General features: G+C 43.0%; 3 protein-coding genes across 6 annotated transcripts in view; 1 reads left to right on the top strand and 2 right to left on the bottom strand.

The window, feature by feature from the left end:
- Positions 1 to 5,257: 5,257 nt before the first annotated feature.
- On the bottom strand, positions 5,258 to 11,379 carry LOC310819969 (adhesion G-protein coupled receptor G5-like). Its single transcript, XM_083691417.1, has 13 exons — positions 11,198 to 11,379; positions 10,707 to 10,820; positions 10,391 to 10,543; positions 8,880 to 9,178; positions 8,414 to 8,563; positions 7,986 to 8,099; positions 7,864 to 7,903; positions 7,608 to 7,699; positions 7,069 to 7,190; positions 6,579 to 6,859; positions 6,413 to 6,482; positions 6,030 to 6,313; positions 5,258 to 5,699 (listed from the first exon to the last, which is right to left on the bottom strand). The coding sequence occupies exons 1-13, from the start codon at positions 11,271 to 11,273 to the stop codon at positions 5,554 to 5,556; spliced, it is 1,941 nt and encodes a 646-aa protein (XP_083547543.1). The 5' UTR covers positions 11,274 to 11,379; the 3' UTR covers positions 5,258 to 5,553.
- An 861-nt stretch (positions 11,380 to 12,240) lies between these two features.
- LOC310819970 (adhesion G-protein coupled receptor G2-like) lies at positions 12,241 to 17,399 on the bottom strand. 4 transcript variants are annotated; one of them, XM_083691418.1, is made up of 13 exons: positions 17,267 to 17,399; positions 16,831 to 16,899; positions 16,300 to 16,473; positions 15,790 to 16,088; positions 15,319 to 15,468; positions 14,907 to 15,020; positions 14,785 to 14,824; positions 14,529 to 14,620; positions 14,010 to 14,131; positions 13,556 to 13,836; positions 13,390 to 13,459; positions 13,007 to 13,290; positions 12,241 to 12,676 (listed from the first exon to the last, which is right to left on the bottom strand). In XM_083691418.1, the coding sequence occupies exons 1-13, from the start codon at positions 17,340 to 17,342 to the stop codon at positions 12,531 to 12,533; spliced, it is 1,917 nt and encodes a 638-aa protein (XP_083547544.1). In that variant the 5' UTR covers positions 17,343 to 17,399; the 3' UTR covers positions 12,241 to 12,530. The 4 variants fall into 4 exon arrangements, with proteins under 4 accessions (XP_083547544.1, XP_083547545.1, XP_083547547.1 ...); XM_083691419.1 differs by having other exon boundaries at positions 13,390 to 13,432; XM_083691421.1 differs by lacking the exons at positions 16,831 to 16,899; positions 17,267 to 17,399 and adding an exon at positions 16,636 to 16,700.
- Positions 17,400 to 20,138: 2,739 nt separating this feature from the next.
- The window catches only part of vrk3 (VRK serine/threonine kinase 3), a 5,812-nt gene continuing 3,863 nt past the window's right edge, over positions 20,139 to 22,087 (top strand). The window contains exons 1-5 of the mRNA XM_083691428.1: positions 20,139 to 20,254; positions 21,003 to 21,250; positions 21,390 to 21,533; positions 21,710 to 21,847; positions 22,037 to 22,087. The exon at positions 22,037 to 22,087 is cut by the window's right edge and continues 90 nt beyond it. Of these exons, the coding sequence (XP_083547554.1) occupies positions 21,004 to 21,250; positions 21,390 to 21,533; positions 21,710 to 21,847; positions 22,037 to 22,087 (580 nt within the window). The 5' untranslated portion in view covers positions 20,139 to 20,254; position 21,003. The remainder of the gene's footprint in view (positions 20,255 to 21,002; positions 21,251 to 21,389; positions 21,534 to 21,709; positions 21,848 to 22,036) is intronic.

The following is a 22,087-nucleotide window of genomic DNA, read 5'->3' as shown; positions in this document are numbered from 1 at the left end:
TGTGTTTTGTGTGAGGTTTACACATGAATGTTGGGTTGTAGTGTTTGGTTAATGATCATGTAGTCCTGCTTTCATGATCGTGTGAGTTCTTCTGGTGGCTTGGGGTTGATACAGCATACATTAGATAGTAAATGACTGTATTTCTGGTACTGTATGTTTAAAGCCATAGTGGTTGTGTGTTGTTGAAAGGTCAGGGATGTTGTGGTCTCACCTTTGTTGCAGATACATAGAGTTCCTTCCTTGTGAAGTTTGTCAGATTCATCTCTACTACGAGTGTGATTCCCTGCTCAGGAGAGGAGGTTGTAGGAGGGGCTGAGGTAGTTAGACCTGTGGTAGAGGTCGAGATTGTTGGGGTAGAGAGAGAGGTTGTAGGAGTGTTGGTAGAAGAGGTTAGAGAAAGTGTAGTTGGAGTAGCAGATGCACTAGCTGTAGTGGAAGGAGAGGTGGGGGAGGAGGTTTCCGTAGTTGGAGGGGTTTTTGGTGGAGTGGTAGTTTGTATGGAGATAGGGTCTGTGCAGCAGGGAGTAGTGGAGCAGGTAGATCCTGAAAAGAATAGAAAGGTCCATATAATTAATTGAAGGTGTCCAACACCATCTGGTTTCCTTGTGTGGTCAGGACTCCCTTTTGTAATCCATAACATACAGTAACCCAGCTCTACACATGCACATATCATTCCAGTTCACCTATCACCTAAACCACTGATCAAGCTGTTCTTGTGGAAAACAAGAAACCAGAAAATATAAAACCTTCCTACCTGAAAAGTCGCAGTCATAAGAAGGTATTTTGTCCTCTTTTGCTTTGCTTTGGTTTCGTTCTTTGCAGTTACACGGTCCATACAAAGTCCCACAGTAAGGGCCCACGTCTCTCCAGACCGATTCTTTCCCATCCTTTTGCATCTGTTGTTTTTTTTTCATCCATTTGCATCTGTTGTTGTTTTTAAACTCACATGTTTCTGATTCTGCAAAAAGAGCATCATGGTTTGAGGTCAAAATAATATAATAATATGTTTTATTCTAATTACACTGGACATCCCATATTAGCATGAGTCAACATGAGTCAAACACAAGGTTGCATTTACAGTGTATTGTCAAAGTGGCTCCTGTACCTGAACAATTACAAGTGAAAACATGTCGTTTATCTCGATCATCATCATCATAATCGTCATCATCATCATAATCATCATCAACAAAGCATAACTTGTCACACAGCTTCCTTGACTTTTCCTCACAAGCCGAGACATTACTCTTGAATTCACACTCCACTTTGTTGTTCTGTTTGTGGCAACATTTGCAGGATTCTGTAGATATAGACAAAAGAAGTCCATTTGTCCATTTGAAGAAGTCAGAAATTGATCTCCAAACATTATAGGCAAGTACAAATCAGTGTGAGCAATGCAGGGAAATTATTACATTCTTGATAATAATTCATTGTCTGTGAACCCATACACTTGAATTAATCAATTTAAAGGGAAATGATTTGCTGAGCAATGTGCTGAGCTTTATTGGATTTACAAGAGCACAAAATAGGTTGTGGAAAGAAATGTATTGAGATTGATACCATAACAATGTTAATGAATAGGTGTGATAGCGCACTATACAAGTGTAATAGTGTTTTGTACAGGTATAAATGGGGTTGTGAATGTAGCTTGATCTCTTGCTGCCTACCTGAGCTGCTGCCTCCAGTTACCAAAGTCAACACAACCTGAGTGAGGAGACAAATGAGTTCCCATCGTGCCCACATCCTCTCAAGATACTGCTCTGTTGAGAGGCCTCAGGTCTTTGTGATGTTAGCTCAAATATATCTTGCTCCTGGATAATTCTGTTCGACTGCGCCACAGCTTTTAAGGTATGAGAAACTCAATGTTTAATTCACCCCTTTTGCATCAGTATATGGTCCCATAAAATGCAAATTACTGCCTTTTAGTCTCTGTCATGGCTGACGTGTGTGTGTGTCTGTGTGTGTGTGTGTGTGTGTGTGTGTGTGCGCGTCTGTGTGTGTGTGTGTGTGTGTGTGTGTGTGTGTGTGTGTGTGTGTGTGTGTGTGTGTGTGTGTGTGCGTGCGTGCACTGAAACGACAGATACAGTCATCTGACAGTCCAGGAAGATATTCAGTGGGCTTGTATAATGTGTGTAAAGTTGAACCAACTCTAAATTCACAAAGCTTCCAATATCATACTGTCAATGACTGCGCTGTTTCAAAATAACTGCCATATGTTCATTTTAATTATTGATGAACATCCTCCCTCCCTCCCTCCCTCCCACCCTCCCTCCCTCCCTCTAGACGTGTTTGAAGTGAAAGGTGCGTGTCAGGGTGAGGTGCGCGTGTCAGAGCAGGAGTGGGAGGGATTATTTTTGGCCACTTGGTTATAGACCAATTTTGTAGAGTGACTGAGATGATGTTGTCCCATCGACTGTCCTTTTTCCTTTCCACCATTCAACTTTGTAGATTTTTGTAAGTCTCCCCAGGCCTCAGGGTCGCATTCCTGAGCAGTTTTGTTCCTCTCCATTTGCTCAGTTTGTAATGACAACCTGATCCACACAGTGTGTAATTGATTCCTATGCAATTCAGAGACCCTATAAAAACAAAGATATTCATTACAGAATTACATGAACTATTATCCTTGCATTACGATGAACTCAATTCAACTTATTGAGTGATTTGTTGATGACATTTTTGCATTTTAGCTCATTTAAACAGTGTCATAGCAAAGGGACTGAATACTTATGTACATGAGGTATTTCAATTTTAATAAATTTACTGACATTTCTAAAAACCTGTTTTGGCTTTGACATTCTAGGGTATTGTGTGTGGATTAATGGCAAATTCTTTTAATTTAATCCATTTTAAATTGAGTCTATAACAACAAAATGTGGAAAAAGTGAAGGGGTCTGAATACTTTCCGAAGGCACTGTAAAACCTTCTTACCTGGAAATGTGCAGTAATACACATTGGGCTGTGCTGGTTTTGTGTAGTTTAGGTCTAATCTTGTGCAGTTCCATTCAGGGAGTTGACCCTGAGAGTGAACACCCAACACAATCCAAAATGTGCTCTCTGTGTTGCTTTTAAAGTATTGGCTGCAAATAGAAAAATTGGTTTTCAGGTACAGTGTAGATCCAAAATCCATAATATGATTCACTCTAATTACACTGAACATCTGTCATTAGCATGATACAACTTTCAAACCATAACGTTGCATTTACAGTATACTGGTGTTGAATTTTAAAGTGGCTACCATACTTTTATTAGAGGAACATTTGAAAAGATCATTGTTTCCATTCTCATTATCAGCCATGTCAAAGCACATCCTTTTACACACGTTGTCAACTTGTTTGTGGCAACAGCTGCATGTTACTATAGATGGAGAAAAAATAAACACATTTTGTGAAATTGAGAAGCTGTACATTTGTACATTTAAAGTAAAACAATTTAAAAAAAAAAAACTGCAGATCAGTGTGAGCAATGCAGGGGAATTATTAAATTATTGATAATGATTCATTTATGTGACCCCATACACTTGAAAGAATCAATGTAAACAGTTCAAGTGGAAATGATTTGCTGAGCAATGCGCTGAACATTATTGAATGAACAAGAACACAGGTTAGGTGCGGAAAGAAATGTATTGTTACAAAGTTAATGAATAGGTGTGATAGCGCACTATACAAGTGTAATAGTGTTTTGTACAGGTATAAATGGGGTTGTGAATGTAGCTTGATCTCTTGCTGCCTACCTGAGCTGCTGCCTCCAGGTTCCAAAGTCAACACAACCTGAGTGAGGAGACAAATGAGTTCCCATCGTGCCCACATCCTCTCAAGATACTGCCCTGTTGAGAGGCCTCAGGTCTTTGTGGTGATGTTTTTGTCTTACCTCAAATATAACCTGCTCCTGGATATTTCTGCTAACCCTAACCCTAACTGCACCACAGCTATTAAGGTGTGGGAACCTCAGTGGGGTTTTTTCAACCCCTGCACCTGCAGTATGGTTCAAGATTCAAGATTCAAGATTCTTTATTTGTCACGTGGATACAAGTATACAGTGAATAATAACAATACGTTTTAAAATAGAATAAAATAAAAATAGAAGTACTAAAAAATATACAGTATGGACACTATAAACAGTATAAACAATATGAACAGTATAAGCAGTAAGCAATATAAACAGCAGATGGATGATTATGTGTGTGCATGTGTGTTATGATGTCAGTGAGTGTGTGAGTGACATGAGGGGGGCACTGGTGGGGTCATCGTTGATGATTCTCTCTCACCTTGACAGTCAGAAGGGGGGCTATGTGAGAATGCTGTTTATAGACTACAGCTCAGCGTTCAATACCATAGTCCCCACCAAACTGGCTGATAAGATGATTGGTTTAGGACTGAACATTCCCCTGTGTGCCTGGATCCTGGACTTTCTGACGGCCAGGCCACAGGTGGTCAGGGTGGGTAGACACACCTCCAGCTCACTCATACTGAGCACAGGGTCCCCCCAGGGCTGCGTCCTTAGTCCCCTTCAATGACACTAATGCAAATTATTGCTTTGGAAACTGTCTGTGTGGCAGTCTTTCTCTCTCTCTCTCTTTCTCTTCAGTCATGATGATTTCAGGAGTGGTGTCAGGTGTGCAAGAGCCAGATGACCAGTTGTTCCCCATCCTCATTACCAGCGTTTGCCATAAATACCCGGTTCAACCTTCACTACCCTGCCAGATCGTAACGTCAGTTATTGTTAGTCACGCTTCTAGCTATTCCTCGTTCCTGCTTCTTAGAATTCCCAGCCTCCTTACCTTGTTTGTTCCTGTGTCCTCAGTTCCCTCCTGACTCCTGCCACCGACCCTCCTTCCCTGCCTGACCCTCCTGCCTGCTTGCCTGCCTGCTTACCTGAACCCTGCCTGGACGACTATCCGCCTACCTGCCTGTTCCCCTGCATGACTGCCCGCTTCCCTGCCTGACCTCTTGTGTGTACGACTGCCCGCCTGCCTACTCGAACTATGCCTGTCTGCCAACCCGATTACCTGCCTGGACTCTGCCCGTCTGCCTGCCAGCTTACCTGTTTGACCCCTGCTTGCCTGACCAACCGCCTGCCTGACCCTTACCGGACTATCTGTCTACATATCGAATCAGTCAGCCTTCTCTCAATAAATACACCCCAGCTTGGGGCTTCACTGATCCTGGCTCTTAGTCTGTTTTCTGCACTTGGGCTCACCTGTCTGACCGTTACAGTGTGATGTGATGCAGAGACTCACAAACACTACTTCAACAAATGCTAGCAGGGTTATCACTCACACATTTATTTGTTTTTGTTTGTTTCTTGCAAGTCATTGTTTTTGTACAGACTTAGTTAAGTACTATAGCATGGTAAGGAAGAGTTTACCCTAATGAAAGCCATTACAATATAGAGGCCAAAGAAAGGACAAATCCGTGTTAAAGGAAGAAAATGTTTTCAATGATTATTGTAACACATGTTTTTCAGTTGAATTAGTAAACTGCATTCAAACAATAATTCTTTGTTTCCAGTGATTACAATAGGTTCTATTAGTTATGCATAGGGGTCTCTGTCTGAGACCTACTGGCCCTTCAGCCTTTCAGAGGATGGTTGGGCCTCGCTCCCAGCAGAGAGTACCTGGGTGCTCAAGGTTTGTCCCGTTGCCATAGCACCCTGCTCGGTTCCTCTCAGTCTCTTAACGCAAATCCAAAGGAACAAGAAGAACCCTGTGGACAACAGGAAGTAATGTCATAAACAACACACCAAAGAAATGTCATGTATGGAGCTGACACTATTTTAGATTCTGCATAACAGAGAAGCATGTCTGTTCTACATGTTACATTTCTATGTTTTGCCCCCCTGAATTTTAAGGGACTTGTTGAGAGCTTTGGATTTCTCTGCCATACAGCAGCTTCTCTGTGTAGCTTTAAGGTTCCATAATGAATCGACCCAGAGCCCTGACTGTTCCACCATGTATGAACACTAAAGCGTCACCACAGTGAGTCAATGGGGATAAGAGGAAAGTCTGTCATGATGGGTATGAATGAGATGGTTACCCTGCAGTGAGTTGAGGATGGTGAAGACGTAGAGGACAACGAGGTTGGTGTAGCCCATGGAGAAGAAGCCCAGCCCCCAGGTGAGTCCCAGGGCACAGGTAAGTCCCAGGATGCTGCAGGTGATCTTGCAGCTCTGCCTCCTCTTCTGGGATGACGGCACCAAGCGCAGCTGGTGCATCGTGGTGGTCACGACGATAATGAAGATGGTCCCGTTGAAGAGCAGGATCACTATCATGTACGCCACGACGGAGCCATACTGCACAACAGAGACTCTGATCCAGCACCTGTTAGGTGGGTGTGGGTGCAAAAGTGTGAGTCATGCAGCTGATTTACACATCATTTCAGAAGGTTGGTATTCAGTACGATAGTCACTTTATACTCACATTTCATTATGCAGCCCATAGAAATCCCTGTCGACAGCAATGACTATGGAAACAACCAAAGCAGGAACACCTGAGAAACAAAGTCAGTGTTGATACTGAGAAGTTTTCCCTTTGCTGTCCAGTTAATTGCTCTCTTTGGTAATTGCACTTTCAGTATTGCCCCTACCCCAGCCCAGCAGGCTCAGCTTCAGCAGATAGCGTCTCATGTAAGTGTTGTACACCAGGACCAGCAGCCTGTACAGGTGCAGCGCCTCAAGGCCCATCCAGGTGAAGCAGCAGAGCAGGGAGTAGTGCAGCAGGGCTGCCAGGGTCAGACACAGGCCGGGGGCCACAGAGGCAGGGCCCACTGATGCCAAGCCCACGCTGCTCAACAGTAGGAGGTTGGACAGCAGCAGAGATGCCACCAGCTGGAGATGGATCAGCATGGCATGGTCAGTAGATTTCCTCCTGAAAGACAGAACAAGATTTTACCTCTGTGTGTGAATTGTGGATGTCTGAAGGTGTTTGTGTTAGACAGAATATTTGTGTGTGTGTGCGTGTGTGTGTGTGTGTGTGTGTGTGTGTGTGTGTGTGTGTGTGTGTGTGTGTGTGTGTGTGTGTGTGTGTGTGTGTGTGTGTGTGTGTGTGACAAAGAGAGTTTGACAGGTGTCACTCACGCATGCTCGAGGCAGTGTGTCAGTAAAGTGATGGTGCAGAAGAAGGCAGAGATGGCTGCGCCCACATAGCTGAGTACTCTCAGACTATAGGCATGGTCCCCACTCAGGTTAACATCAGGGATCTACAGGAGCAATGATGTCATCCCACAGGCAGTCAACGTAGAACAGAGAATGAAGTTGATAATGATGAATGATATGCTAGTCAGGGTCAGTTTAATTTCAATTCAGGAAGTTAGCTGAAATTCCTATTCCCAATTCTAAATGTTTCTTGTTCAAAAACAAGAGATTTGGAATTGGACTTTCAGTTAACTTCCTCAGTTGACTGAATTGAAATGGATTTGACCCGAAACCTGATGCTAGTATACATACTCAGAAACTTGCTTCATCTCAATGGGATGACATAGACAGTGGCAATATCATAGGGCAGTTTGGCGCCATGGTAATGTTACACTGACAATATGCAAACGTATTAAAGAGAAGAAGGTGAATACCACTTAAGAATATGGCAAACAGTAAAGAGGAAATGTGGAGGTGTTTACCATGAGAGCGAAAAAGGAGAAGTGGTCACAGCTACAGATGGTCTGGTGAGTGAGAGTCAGTGTTTGGCAGCCATCAGTGACCCATTCTCCTCCTACAGTAGTTACAAATACAGAATTGGACATATTCACTTTGCCATCAAATAATTACTATGCTTTGTATTATGTTACAGCTTAGCTTTACTGTCTATAACTATTAATGATATTGATTTGACCAAAAATATTGTCAATATTGTTGAATGCATCACTCCATATTTACGACTCTGGTTGAGAAAAACACAGGTTGTGTTGTTGTCCTCCTGAAGAAGAGAAGATGAAAACATAAGCAAATTTGAAACACCACCTCCTTGTCATGCACATGTTGGTGTTGACAATAGTTACCTGTAGCTTCGATGTATGCTTGAAGGTCATGTTGAAAGGTGTTGACAGGTTAGAGATGGTAATGTTCTCAACTTCGATACCAAAACGAATCTGACCAAGACGTCCGATTGCAGTCTACACACACACACACACACACACACACACACACACACACACACACACACACACACACACACACATACAGACAAATAAACACAAATAACCACACAGATGCTGAGATCATCACACGCAGTGTAATAATGGTATGTGTTCTCCCCTAAACCAATTCTTTCTGCCCTTGACTACACTTGCTGCATTCTTCCAAACAAAACTTTAAGAAATATCATGCTTATTCAATGTGTGTGTGTGTGTGTGTGTGTGTGTGTAAGTGTGTGTGTGTGTGTGTGTGTGTGTGTGTGTGTGTGTGTGCGTGCATTTTGTGAACGTACTTGATCAGCTGGTGTATTTTTAAACACAGAGAAGGTGAAGTTTATCTTGTCTTGTCTGCGGTCATGTTTAAGAAGTACCCTTGAAAAAAGGTCTGCGGGCAGGGTCACCTGAAGTATAGGGTTTATTACCTCTGAGATGTTGAATGAAATCTGGGGAGAGATGCAGATATTGACACACAACCAAATACACATCATTTCGTTTTGGACACTGATGCACTTATACATGTGTGCAAGTGAGTATAATCAATAAATGTGTGTGTTTTGTGTGAGGTTTACACATGAATGTTGGGTTATAGTGTTTGGTTAATGATCATGTAGTGCTGCTTTCATGATCGTGTGAGTTCTTCTGGTGGCTTGGGGTTGATACAGCATAAATTAGATAGTAAATGACTGTATTTGTGGTACTGTATGTTTAAAGCCATAGTGGTTGTGTGTTGTTGAAAGGTCAGGGATGTTGTGGTCTCACCTTTGTTGCAGATACATAAAGTTCCATCCTTGTGAAGTTTGTCAGATTCATCTCTACTACAAGTGTGATTCCCTGCTCAGGAGAGGAGGCTGAAGGAGGGGCTGAGGTAGTTAGACTTGTGGTAGAGGTCGAGATTGTTGGGGTAGAGAGAGAGGTTGTAGGAGTGTTGGTAGAAGAGGTTAGAGAAAGTGTAGTTGGAGTAGCAGATGCACTAGCTGTAGTGGAAGGAGAGGTGGGGGAGGAGGTTTCCGTAGTTGGAGAGGTTATAGGTGGAGTGGTAGTTTGTATGGAGGTAGGGTCTGAAAAGAATAGAAAGGTCCATATAATTAATTGAAGGTGTCCAACACCATCTGGTTTCCTTGTGTGGTCAGGACTCCCTTTTGTAATCCATAACATACAGTAACCCAGCTCTACACATGCACATATCATTCCAGTTCAGGAGAGGAGGCTAGATAGATAGATAGATAGATAGATAGATAGATAGATAGATAGATAGATAGATAGATAGATAGAAACTTTATTTATCCCTAGGGGAAATTCAGGTTCCAAGTAGCTTAAAGACATAGAGACATCGCTCATAACATACACATACAACATACAACATACAACATAAGCAGGATTGTAAACAGGAAGTCTATATGAACGCTATAGACAGATAAGAATAAAGATACTGAGAAAAATATACTAAATACTAAGTAACAAACAAGTCCACATTAATGTGCTGAGGCTGTATGATAAGGGTGACAGGGCAGGGACTGACCCTGTTTGTACAAGATAGTTCAAGGCTGAAGGAGGGGCTAAGGTAGTTAGACCTGTGGTAGAGGTCGAGATTGTTGGGGTAGAGAGAGAGGTTGTAGGAGTGTTGGGAGAAGAGGTTAGAGAAAGTGTAGTCGGAGTAGCAGATGCACTAGCTGTAGTGGAAGGAGAGGTGGGGGAGGAGATTTCCGTAGTCATTTCCTGTCTAACTACCCACCTGCCTGCTCGACCCCTGCCTGTCTGACTACCCACCTGCCTGCACGACCCCTGCCTGTCTGACTACCCACCTGCCTGCACGACCCCTGCCTGTCTGACTACCCGCCCGCCTGCCAAACCCTGGACTGACCCTGGACTACTCTCCCTTGGATTATCTCTCTCTCTCCCCTACCCCTCTCCCTATTATTACTCAATTCAGAGACCAGAATTACATGAACTATTATCCTTGCATTACGATGAACTCAATTCAACTTATTGAGTGATTTGTTGATGACATTTTTGCATTTTACCTCATTTAAAGAGTGTCATAGCAAAGGGACTGAATACTTATGTACATGAGGTATTTCTGTCTTTCAATTTTAATAAATTTACTGAAATTTCTAAAAACGTGTTTTGGCTTTGTCATTCTGGGGTATTGTGTGTGGATTAATGGCAAATTCTTTTAATTTAATCCATTTTAAATTGAGTCTATAACAACAAAATGTGGAAAAAGTGAAGGGGTCTGAATACTTTCCGAAGGCACTGTAAAACCTTCTTACCTGGAAATGTGCAGTAATACACATTGGGCTGTGCTGGTTTTGTGTAGTTTAGGTCTAATCTTGTGCAGTTCCATTCAGGGAGTTGACCCTGAGAGTGAGCACCCAACACAATCCAAAATGTGCCCTCTGTGTTGCTTTTAAACTGAGTATTGGCTGCAAATAGAAAAATTGGTTTTCAGGTACAGTGTAGATCCAAAATCCATAATATGATTCACTCTAATTACACTGAACATCTGTCATTAGCATGATACAACTTTCAAACCATAACGTTGCATTTACAGTATACTGTTGTTGAATTTTAAAGTGGCTACCATACTTTTATTAGAGGAACAGTTTAAAAGACCATTGTTTCCATTCTCATTATCAGCCATGTCAAAGCACATCCTTTTACACACGTTGTCAACTTCTTTGTGGCACCAGCTGCATGTTACTATAGATGGAGACAAAATAAACACATTTTGTGTAATTGAGAAGCTGTACATTTGTACATTAAATGTAAAAAAAGAAAATAAAAAAGAAAATGCAGATCAGTGTGAGCAATGCAGGGGAATTATTAAATTATTGATAATGATTCATTTATGTGACCCCATACACTTGAAAGAATCAATGTAAACAGTTCAAGTGGAAATGATTTGCTGAGCAATGCGCTGAACATTATTGAATGAACAAGAGCACAGGTTAGGTGCGGAAAGAAATGTATTGTTACAATGTTAATGAATAGGTGTGATAGCGCACTATACAAGTGTAATAGTGTTTTGTACAGGTATAAATGGGGTTGTGAATGTAGCTTGATCTCTTGCTGCCTACCTGAGCTGCTGCCTCCATGTTCCAAAGTCAACACAACCTGAGTGAGGAGACAAATGAGTTCCCATCGTGCCCACATCCTCTCAAGATACTGCCCTGTTGAGAGGCCTCAGGTCTTTGTGGTGATGTTTTTGTCTTACCTCAAATATAACCTGCTCCTGGATATTTCTGCTAACCCTAACCCTAACTGCACCACAGCTATTAAGGTGTGGGAACATCAGTGGGGTTTTTTCAACCCCTGCACCTGCAGTATGGTTCAATGACACTAATGCAAATTATTGCTTTGGAAACTGTGTGTGGGTGTGTGTCACGCCCTCTACCTCTAGATAGAGAGCAGTCTTTCTCTCTCTCTCTCTCTTTCTCTTCAGTCAGGATGATTTCAGGAGTGGTGTCAGGTGTGCAGGAGTCAGATGACCAGATGTTCCCCATCCTCATTACCAGCGTTTGCCATAAATACCCGGTTCAACCTTCACTACCCTGCCAGATCGTAACGTCAGTTATTGTTAGTCACGCTTCTAGTTATTATTCCTCGTTCCTGCTTCTTAGAATTCCCAGCCTCCTTACCTTGTTTGTTCCGGTGTCCTCAGTTCCCTCCTGCCACCGACCCTCCTTACCTGCCTGACCCTCCTGCCTGCTTGCCTGCCTGCTTACCTGAACCCTGCCTGGACGACTATCCGCCTACCTGCCTGTTCCCCTGCATGACTGCCCGCTTCCCTGCCTGACCTCTTGTGTGTACGACTGCCCCCCTGCCTACTCGATCTATGCCTGTCTGCCAACCTGATTACCTGCCTGGACTCTGCCCGTCTGCCTGCCAGCTTACCTGTTTGTCCCCTGCTTGCCTGACCAACCGCCTGCCTGACCCTTACCGGACTATCTGTCTACATATCGAATCAGTCAGCCTTCTCTCAATAAATACACCCCAGCTTGGGGCTTCACTGATCCTGGCTCTTAGTCTGTTTTCTGCACTTGGGCTCACCTGTCTGACCGTTACAGTGTGATGTGATGCAGAGACTCACAAACACTACTTCAACCAATGCTAGCAGGGTTATCACTCACACATTTATTGGTTTTTGTTTGTTTCTTGCAAGTCATTGTTTTTGTACAGACTTAGTTAAGTACTATAGCATGGTAAGGAAGAGTTTACCCTAATGAAAGCCATTACAATGTAGAGGCCAAAGAAAGGACAAATCCGTGTTAAAGGAAGAAAATGTTTTCAATGATTATTGTAACACAGGTTTTTCAGTTGAACTAGTAAACTGCATTCAAACAATAACTCTTTGTTTCCAGTGATTACAATAGATTCTGTTAGTTATGCATAGGGGTCTCTGTCTGAGACCTACTGGCCCTTCAGCCTTTCAGAGGATGGTTGGGCCTCGCTCCCAGCAGAGAGTACCTGGGTGCTCAAGGTTTGTCCCGTTGCCATAGCACCCTGCTCGGTTCCTCTCAGTCTCTTAACGCAAATCCAAAGGAACAAGAAGAACCCTGTGGACAACAGGAAGTAATGTCATAAACAACACACCAAAGAAATGTCATGTATGGAGCTGACACTATTTTAGATTCTGCATAACAGAGAAGCATGTCTGTTCTACATGTTACATTTCTATGTTTTGCCCCCCTGAATTTTAAGGGACTTGGTGAGAGCTTTGGATTTCTCTGCCATACAGCAGCTTCTCTGTGTAGCTTTAAGGTTCCATAATGAATCGACCCAGAGCCCTGACTGTTCCACCATGTATGAACACTCCAGCGTCACCACAGTGAGTCAATGGGGATAAGAGGAGAGTCTGTCATGATGGGTATGAATGAGATGGTTACCCTGCAGTGAGTTGAGGATGGTGAAGACGTAGAGGACAACGAGGTTGGTGTAGCCCATGGAGAAGAAGCCCAGCCCCCAGGTGAGTCCCAGGGCACAGGTAAGTCCCAGGATGCTGCAGGTGATCTTGCAGCTCTGCCTCCTGTTCTGGGATGACGGCACCAAGCGCAGCTGGTGCATCGTGGTGATCACGACGATAATGAAGATGGTCCCGTTGAAGAGCAGGATCACTATCAGGTACGCCACAACGGAGCCATACTGCACAACAGAGTGTCTGATCCAGCACCTGTTAGGTGGGTGTGGGTGCAAAAGTGTGAGTCATGCAGCTGATTTACACATCATTTCAGAAGGTTGGTATTCAGTACGATAGTTACTTTGTACTCACATTTCATTTTGCAGCCCATAGAAATCCCTGTCGACAGCAATGACTATGGAAACAACCAAAGCAGGAACACCTGAGAAACAAAGTCAGTGTTGATACTGAGAAGTTTTCCCTTTGCTGTCCAGTTAATTGCTCTCTTTGGTAATTGCACTTTCAGTATTGCCCCTACCCCAGCCCAGCAGGCTCAGCTTCAGCAGATAGCGTCTCATGTAAGTGTTGTACACCAGGACCAGCAGCCTGTACAGGTGCAGCGCCTCAAGGCCCATCCAGGTGAAGCAGCAGAGCAGGGAGTAGTGCAGCAGGGCTGCCAGGGTCAGACACAGGCCGGGGGCCACAGAGGCAGGGCCCACTGATGCCAAGCCCACGCTGCTCAACAGTAGGAGGTTGGACAGCAGCAGAGATGCCACCAGCTGGAGATGGATCAGCATGGCATGGTCAGTAGATTTCCTCCTGAAAGACAGAGCAAGGTTTTACCTCTGTGTGTGAATTGTGGATGTCTGAAGGTGTTTGTGTTAGACAGAATATTTGTGTGCGTGTGTGTGTGTGTGTGTGTGTGTGTGTGTGTGTGTGTGTGTGTGTGTGTGTGTGTGTGTGAGAGAGAGAGTTTGACAGGTGTCACTCACGCATGCTCGAGGCAGTGTGTCAGTAAAGTGATGGTGCAGAAGAAGGCAGAGATGGCTGCGCCCACATAGCTGAGTACTCTCAGACTATGGGCATGGTCCCCACTCAGGTTAACATCAGGGATCTACAGGAGCAATGATGTCAGGCAGTCAACGTAGAACAGAGAATGAAGTTGATAATGATGAATGATATGCTAGTCAGGGGTTGGGGTCAGTTTAATTTCAATTCAGGAAGTTAGCTGAAATTCCAATTCCCAATTCTAAATGTTTCTTGTTGAAAAACATAGGGACATTTGGAATTGGAATTTCAGTTAACTTCCTCAGTTGACTGAATTGAAATGGATTTGACCCGAAACCTGATGCTAGTATACATACTCAGAAACTTGCCTCATCTCAATGGGATGACATAGACAGTGGCAATATCATAGGGCAGTTTGGTGCCATGGTAATATTACACTGACAATATGCAAATGTCTGAAAGAGAAATGGAAAACAGTAAAGAGGAAATGTGGAGGTGTTTACCATGACAGCAAAGAAGGAGAAGTGGTCACAGCTACAGATGGTCTGGTGAGTGAGAGTCAGTGTTTGGCAGCCATCAGTGACCCATTCTCCTCCTACAGTAGTTACAAATACAGAATTGGACATATTCACTTTGCCATCAAATAATTACTATGCTTTGTATTATGTTACAGCTTAGCTTTACTGTCTATAACTATTAATGATATTGATTTGAGCAAAAATATTATCAATATTGTTGAATGCATCGCTCCATATTTACGACTCTGGTTGAGAAAAACACAGGTTGTGTTGTTGTCCTCCTGAAGAAGAGAAGATGAAAACATAAGCAAATTTGAAACACCACCTCCTTGTCATGCACATGTTGGTGTTGACAATAGTTACCTGTAGCTTCGATGTATGCTTGAAGGTCATGTTGAAAGGTGTTGACAGGTTAGAGATGGTAATGTTCTCAACTTCGATACCAAAACGAATCTGACCAAGACGTCCGATTGCAGTCTACACACACACACACACACACACACACACACACACACACACACACACACACACACACAGAAAAATAAACACAAATAACCACACAGATGCTGAGATCATCACATGCAGTGTAATAATCGTATGTGTTCTCCTCTAAACCAATTCTTTCTTCCCTTGACTACACTTGCTGCATTCTTCCAAACAAAACTTGAAGAAATATCATGCTTGTTCAATGTGTGTGTGTGTGTGTGTGTGTGTGTGTGTGTGTGTGTGTGTGTGTGTGTGTGTGTGTGTGTGTGCGCGCGTTTTGTGAACTTACTTGATCAGTTGGTGTATTTTTAAACACAGAGAAGGTGAAGTTTATTTTGTCTTGTCTGCGGTCATGTTTAGGAAGTATCCTTGAAAAAAGGTCTGCGGGCAGGGTCACCTGAAGTATAGGGTTTATTACCTCTGAGATGTTGAATGAAATCTGGGGAGAGATGCAGATATTGACACATAACCAAACAGACATTATTTTGTATTTGTATTTACATTCCAGACCATTCAACCATTGAGAAATTCTTGGTGAGTAGTTTGATGTGTGTTTTGTGTGAGGTTTACATATGAATGTTGGGTTGTAGTGTTTGGTTAATGATCATGTAGTGCTGCTTTCATGATCGTGTGAGTTCTTCTGGTGGCTTGGGGTTGATACAGCATACATTAGATAGTAAATGACTGTATATCTGGTACTGTATGTTTAAAGCCATAGTGGTTGTGTGTTGTTGAAAGGTCAGGGATGTTGTGGTCTCACCTTTGTTGCAGATACATCGAGTTCCATCCTTGTGAAGTTTGTCAGATTCATCTCTACTACAAGTGTGATTCCCTGCTCAGGAGAGGAGGCTGAAGGAGGGGCTGAGGTAGTTAGACTTGTGGTAGAGGTCGAGATTGTTGGGGTAGAGAGAGAGGTTGTAGGAGTGTTGGTAGAAGAGGTTAGAGAAAGTGTAGTTGGAGTAGCAGATGCACTAGCTGTAGTGGAAGGAGAGGTGGGGGAGGAGGTTTCCGTAGTTGGAGAGGTTATAGGTGGAGTGGTAGTTTGTATGGAGGTAGGGTCTGAAAAGAATAGAAAGGTCCATATAATTAATTGAAGGTGTCCAACACCATCTGGTTTCCTTGTGTGGTCAGGACTCCCTTTTGTAATCCATAACATACAGTAACCCAGCTCTACACATGCACATATCATTCCAGTTCACCTATCACCTAAACCACTGATCAAGCTGTTCTTGTGGAAAACAAGAAACCAGAAAATATAAAACCTTCCTACCTGAAGAGTCGCAGTCATAAAAATATATTTTGTCCTTTTTTGCTTCGCTTTTGCAGTTACACGGTCTATATAAAGTCCCACAGTAAGGGCCCACGTCTCTCCAGTGCGATTCATTGTATTTTTTCATCCATTTGCATCCGTTGTTTGTTTTAAACTCACATGTATCTGGAACAGCTGATGTTGCAAAAAGAGCATCAAGGGTTTGAGGTCAAAATCACACAAAATAATATAATAATATGTTTTATTCTAATTACACTGGACATCCCATATTAGCATGAGTCAACTTTTAAAACACAAGGTTGCATTTACAGTGTATTGTCAAAGTGGCTCCTGTACCTGCACAATTACAAGGGAAAACTTGATGATGATGATGATGATGATGATGATGATGATGATGATGATGATGATGATGATGATGATGATCATCATCATCATCATCATCATCATCATCATCATCATCATCATCATCATCATCATCATCATCATCCTCAAAGCATATCCTTTTACACAGCTTCCTTTGCTTTTCCTCACAATACAAGACATCACTCTGGAATTCACACTTCACTTTGTTGTTCTGTTCGTGGCAACATTTGCAGGATTCTGTAGATATAGACAAAAGAAGTCCATTTGTCCATTTGAAGAAGTCAGAAATTCATCTCCAAACATTATAGGCAAGTACAAATCAGTGTGAGCAATGCAGGGGAATTATTACATTCTTGATAATAATTCATTGTCTGTGAACCCATACACTTGAATTAATCAATTTAAAGGGAAATCATTTGCTGAGCAATGCACTGAGCTTTATTGGATTTACAAGAGCACAAAATAGGTTGTGGAAAGAAATGTATTGAGATTGATACCATAACAATGTCAATGAATAGGTGTGATAGCGCACTATACAAGTGTAATAGTGTTTTGTACAGGTATAAATAGGGTTGTGAATGTAGCTTGATCTCTTGCTGCCTACCTGAGCTGCTGCCTCCAGGTACCAAAGTCAACACAACCTGAGTGAGGAGACAAATGAGTTCCCATCGTGCCCACATCCTCTCAAGATACTGCCCTGTTTAGAGTCCTCAGGTCTTTGTGATGTTAGCTCAAATATATCTTGCTCCTGGATAATTCTGTTCAACTGCACCACAGCTTTTAAGGTGTGCTGATGAACATTCTCCCTCCCTCCTTCCCTCCCTCCCTCTACACGTGTTTGAAGTGAAAGGTGCGTGTGAGGGTGAGGTGCGCTTGTCAGAGCATGAGTGGGAGCTGACCTCGGTTCTGTGAGGAGTCCTCCTCATTCTCATGCTTCCCCTACTGGCCAGCAGTGGCCGCCAGAGACTCCTTTATTGTTTTCCTTATTCTTCTCTTTTAATTCATTGACCTGTGCGTTGTCATTCTGTCCAGTTTATAAGCCTGGCTTTTGCTACACCCGTTGTTCAGTTTTGAACTATCGTTCTATGGATGTACCTGTGTTTCCTGCGATATTCTAGTCAAGCTTACGTTTGATTTTTGGCAACTCTGAGTCCTGTCTCCTCTCTGCACTTGGGTCCACCTTAAGCCACCTGTTACAGGCTCTGAGGATAGAGCAGCAGAGAGAGCTGCCCTATGCACTGTGGAAGGCCAAGGCCAGGGAGGCGTCCGCCGAGAAGGAGGCCATCGAGAGTCCAGGAACTTTTCAGTACTCAACTGGACAATATGATCACGCTTTTAGCCTTCTCCATAAGTGTCACTCACACATTTCATTCGTTTTTGTTTCTTTCTTGCAGGTGTTGCACTCTTTACCTATCTAGCCTAGCTATTCCTAGCTCAAGTTATTGTTTTTGTACATACGTAGTTAAGAACTATAGCATGGTAAGGAAGAGTTTACCCTAATGAAAGTCATTACAATATACAGTAGAGGCCAAAGAATCTGTGTTGAAGAAAGAAAACATTTTAATGATTATTGTAAACTGCATTCAAACAATCACTCTTTGTTTGTTTGGGGTAGAGAGAGAGGTTGTAGGAGGGGCTGAGGTCGTTAGACTTGTGGTTGAGGTAGAGGTTGTTGGGGTAGAGAGAGAGGTTGTAGGAGGGGCTGAGGTAGTTAGACTTGTGGTAGAGGTCGAGATTGTTGGGGTAGAGAGAGGTTGTAGGAGTGTTGGTAGAAGAGGTTAGAGAAAGTGTAGTTGGAGTAGCAGATGCACTAGCTGTAGTGGAAGGAGAGGTGGGGGAGGAGGTTTCCGTAGTTGGAGAGGTTTTGGTGGAGTGCTAGTTTGTATGGAGGTAGGGTCTGTGAGTGTTGTTGGTGGTTGTTGGTTGTTGCTAGGTGTGGTTCTGGGACAGGGTGATTCTGGAAAAGAATAGAAAGGTCCATATAATTAATTGAAGGTGTCCAACACCTTCTGGTTTCCTTGTGTGGTCAGGACTCCCTTTTGTAATCCATAAAATACAGTATCCCAGGTCTACACTTGGACATATCATTGTATAAAATAAAAAATCTTCCTACCTGGAAAGTTGCAGTCATACAAAGGTTGTCTTGTGTAGTTTAGGTCTAGTCTTTTGCCGTTATCATAAAGTAATTATCATTACTCCCACAGTAAGGGCCCACATCTCTCCAGGCCAAGTTATTGGTTTTTTTTGCATCCATTTGCACTTTCCGTTGTTATTAAACTCACATGTTCTGTTTTTAATGTGTTGCTGCAAAAACAACATCAGGGTTTGAGGGAGATCAAAATTACACAAAATAATGTAATTATATGTTTTACTCTAATTAAACTGATTATCCCATATTCGCGTGATTCAACTTTCAAAACACAATGTTGCATTTACAGCATATTGTTTGGAAACCAATTTGAAAGCGGCTCCCATACCTTTCGAATTGTTCGTGTAACATTCGAAAATACCGTTCGCATTATCAACCTGATCAAAGCAAATCCTTACACACAGCTTCTCTACCTCTTCCTTACAGTAATCATTATTGTTTTTACACTTCACTGTGTCGTCTTGCATGTGACAACAGCTGCAGGTTTCTATAGATGCTTCACTGTGTCGTCTTGCATGTGACAACAGCTGCAGGTTTCTATAGATGTAGACAAAATTAGCACATTTAGTGAAAATGAGAAGCTGAAGAATTTCATGTCCATTTAATAAAGTCAGAAATTATCTACGGACATTAATAGAATACAATATATGCCATTTATCTGACTCTTTTATTCAAAGCAACTTACATTGCAGTGAGTGCATACTTTTGTTCAGTATATATGGTCCCAGCAGGAATCAAACCCACAACCTAAGCATTGTTAAAACCATGCTCTTCCAACTGAGCTACAGAGGACCACATTACAGGGAAGTGTAGATCAGTGTGATCAATGCAGGGCAATTATTCAAATGATGATCCCATAAAATGAATCCAAGCAAAAAGTTAAAATGGAAAGTATTTGCTGAGCAATGCGCTGAGCTTTATTGGGTTTCCAAAAGCACAGAGTAGGTTGCGAAAATAAATGTATTGAGATTGATACCATAACAATGTTGATGACGAGGTGGAGGCACAGGTGTGATAGTGCACTATACGTGTAATATAAGTATAAGTACGTGTAATATAATTACACTATAAGTGTAATAGTGTTTTGTACAGGTATAAATTGGGTTGTGAATGTAGTTTGATCTCTTGCTGCCTCCGGGTTCGAGAGAGAGAGAGAGAGAGAGAGAGAGAGAGAGAGAGAGAGAGAGAGAGAGAGAGAGAGAGAGAGAGAGAGAGAGAGAGAGAGAGAGAGAGAGAGAGAGAGAGAGAGACTCATTGATCCAGGTGCCACTCTCTGGTTGGAATTCTAAAAACGCGTTTCTCGGAGAAATTGTCACTTGAAGTTTGAGCCTTGGCATGATCAGTTGTTTCGTCACGTGACATCCACAGCTAGAACAGTTGTTGTTTACAGCATTTAGCAGACGCCTTTATCCAAAACGACTTACAACAAATACATTTGTTTAAGTAAGTGAATCATCTATCCATCAGTCAGTGTTGTTGATCCTCCTCTTTGACTTGACCTGATGATTGATGATTGTCATTGTTGTAGTTCTGCTCAGAAACCCACATTAACTTAACTTAACGTCGCAGCGGACTTCTTTCTCACTGGACCCTCCAAGGCTGCCAGAAAATAAGAAACCTGTATATTTCTCTTCATTGAAATTGTTGTGTCCCACAGCAGGGAGAACTAACTAACTAACTAACAGATAGCTAATTCTTGTGATGGGCCGTTGTCACCAGTTTTGGTTGTTGCTAGCTTGTCGTTTTCCCACTCATATTCTCATTAGCTAGCGAAATGACCCTGTTGATTGTAGATATGTCTCTTGATTTCAATGTCTGCTAAATAATATCTGGCGGAATGTTGGTCAAACGCAACACTGGTCAAAAAGACAGTCTTACAATGGAATTCATCGATTGTTCTGCGATGTTTAAACTACCCTGAACAACCAAAATGTTATACAAGCCATGATATAACATGATGATATAATACAGCCCCGTCCACTCTTATTAACGTAGTCATAGTATATGTATCGAGTAGGAGCTGTTAGGGTTAACCCAAACCTACTTCTGTTTTCAACTAGTGCCACTAGAAAATACATTGGTAGTGTGAATGGCTATGTGAAATACATAGGGAGTTATGTTTTGTCTGTGGATGTTAAACATTAAAACCCTGATTCTGTGTTTCTGTTAAAGTCCTATGTTTTTTTTGCAGGATGCTTCTCCATTTCTGCCCCCAGTGTGGCGCCAAGCTGCAGGCTGGGTTCCGCTTTTGCCCCTCCTGTGGGGACAAGCTGCCGTGCGCTGTGGACCCGGTCTGTCCTGCCGAGGCTGCCCCCTCTGGTGCCTCTCAGCTTAATGTCACTGATGGCGGAACCACGACAACCAACACAAGTCCTCCTGCTCCAGGCAAAGCACGGCCGCCTGCTGGGGATGCAGTTACTCATCTCACTGTTTGTCCAAGTAAATTGCAAATTGCATGCACTTGATTTCCTCCTCCCGAGTGTCCTAGCATTACCTGGAAATCTCTGGTGTCTGTTTGTCTGTTAGATTTTTCCGAAGATTAAGTGACTGACCCTTCCTATCTCTCCCGTATCTACAGGCCTTGTCTGCCCCACCCTCAGCCCGGTGTCAACCCGTCCCCCACTGCGTAGGACCCGTAACTCTGCTCTCACGGCGCCCAACGAGGAAATTCCTAGCAGTGTGACCGTTCCCCCCCTCATATCCTCCCCAAAGCGTGCTGCAGGTAAGGAGGCAGGGCAGGGCCGGGCCACGGGGCTTGACACAGACAGGGTATCAATCATTTCCTATTGAAATAAGGATATCAGGGGGCGCTTAGTGGCTTAGCACACTAAGCGCCCCCTGACATCAACGTGTGGTTTTCTTTCGTGAAAAGGAAATGTGTGTCCTTCCTATTGGCAGATCAAAGCCCCAAATCTGTGACGTCTCCACGGAAACGACGTGCTGTCACCCCTAAAGTGAAACAGGTTAAAGAGGAGCCGGCTGTAGAGCTAGCTGCCTCACCTGTCTCCTTACCCATCACCAGGTCCCCTTCCTCAGGTGAGCCCAAACTACAGCCACTGCTACTAACCACAAGTCATGTTCTTTATGTATGTATAACATCCATTCATACATGCATACATATATATATATATGTATGTCTCATCTCTCTCCTTTTCTCTCTGTATGTGTTTGCACACCACGTGCGTGTGTGTGCGTGTGCGTGTGCATGTGTGTGCGCGCGTGTAGTCAAGGGGAAGACGAAGAAGGCCAAACGGGCATGTGCTGTGGAGCCTCTGC

This window comes from Argentina silus, assembly GCF_951799395.1.
Source record: "Argentina silus genome assembly, chromosome: 19".
Taxonomy (NCBI): Eukaryota; Metazoa; Chordata; class Actinopteri; order Argentiniformes; family Argentinidae; genus Argentina; species Argentina silus.
This window is presented reverse-complemented; position numbering and strand designations above follow the sequence as displayed.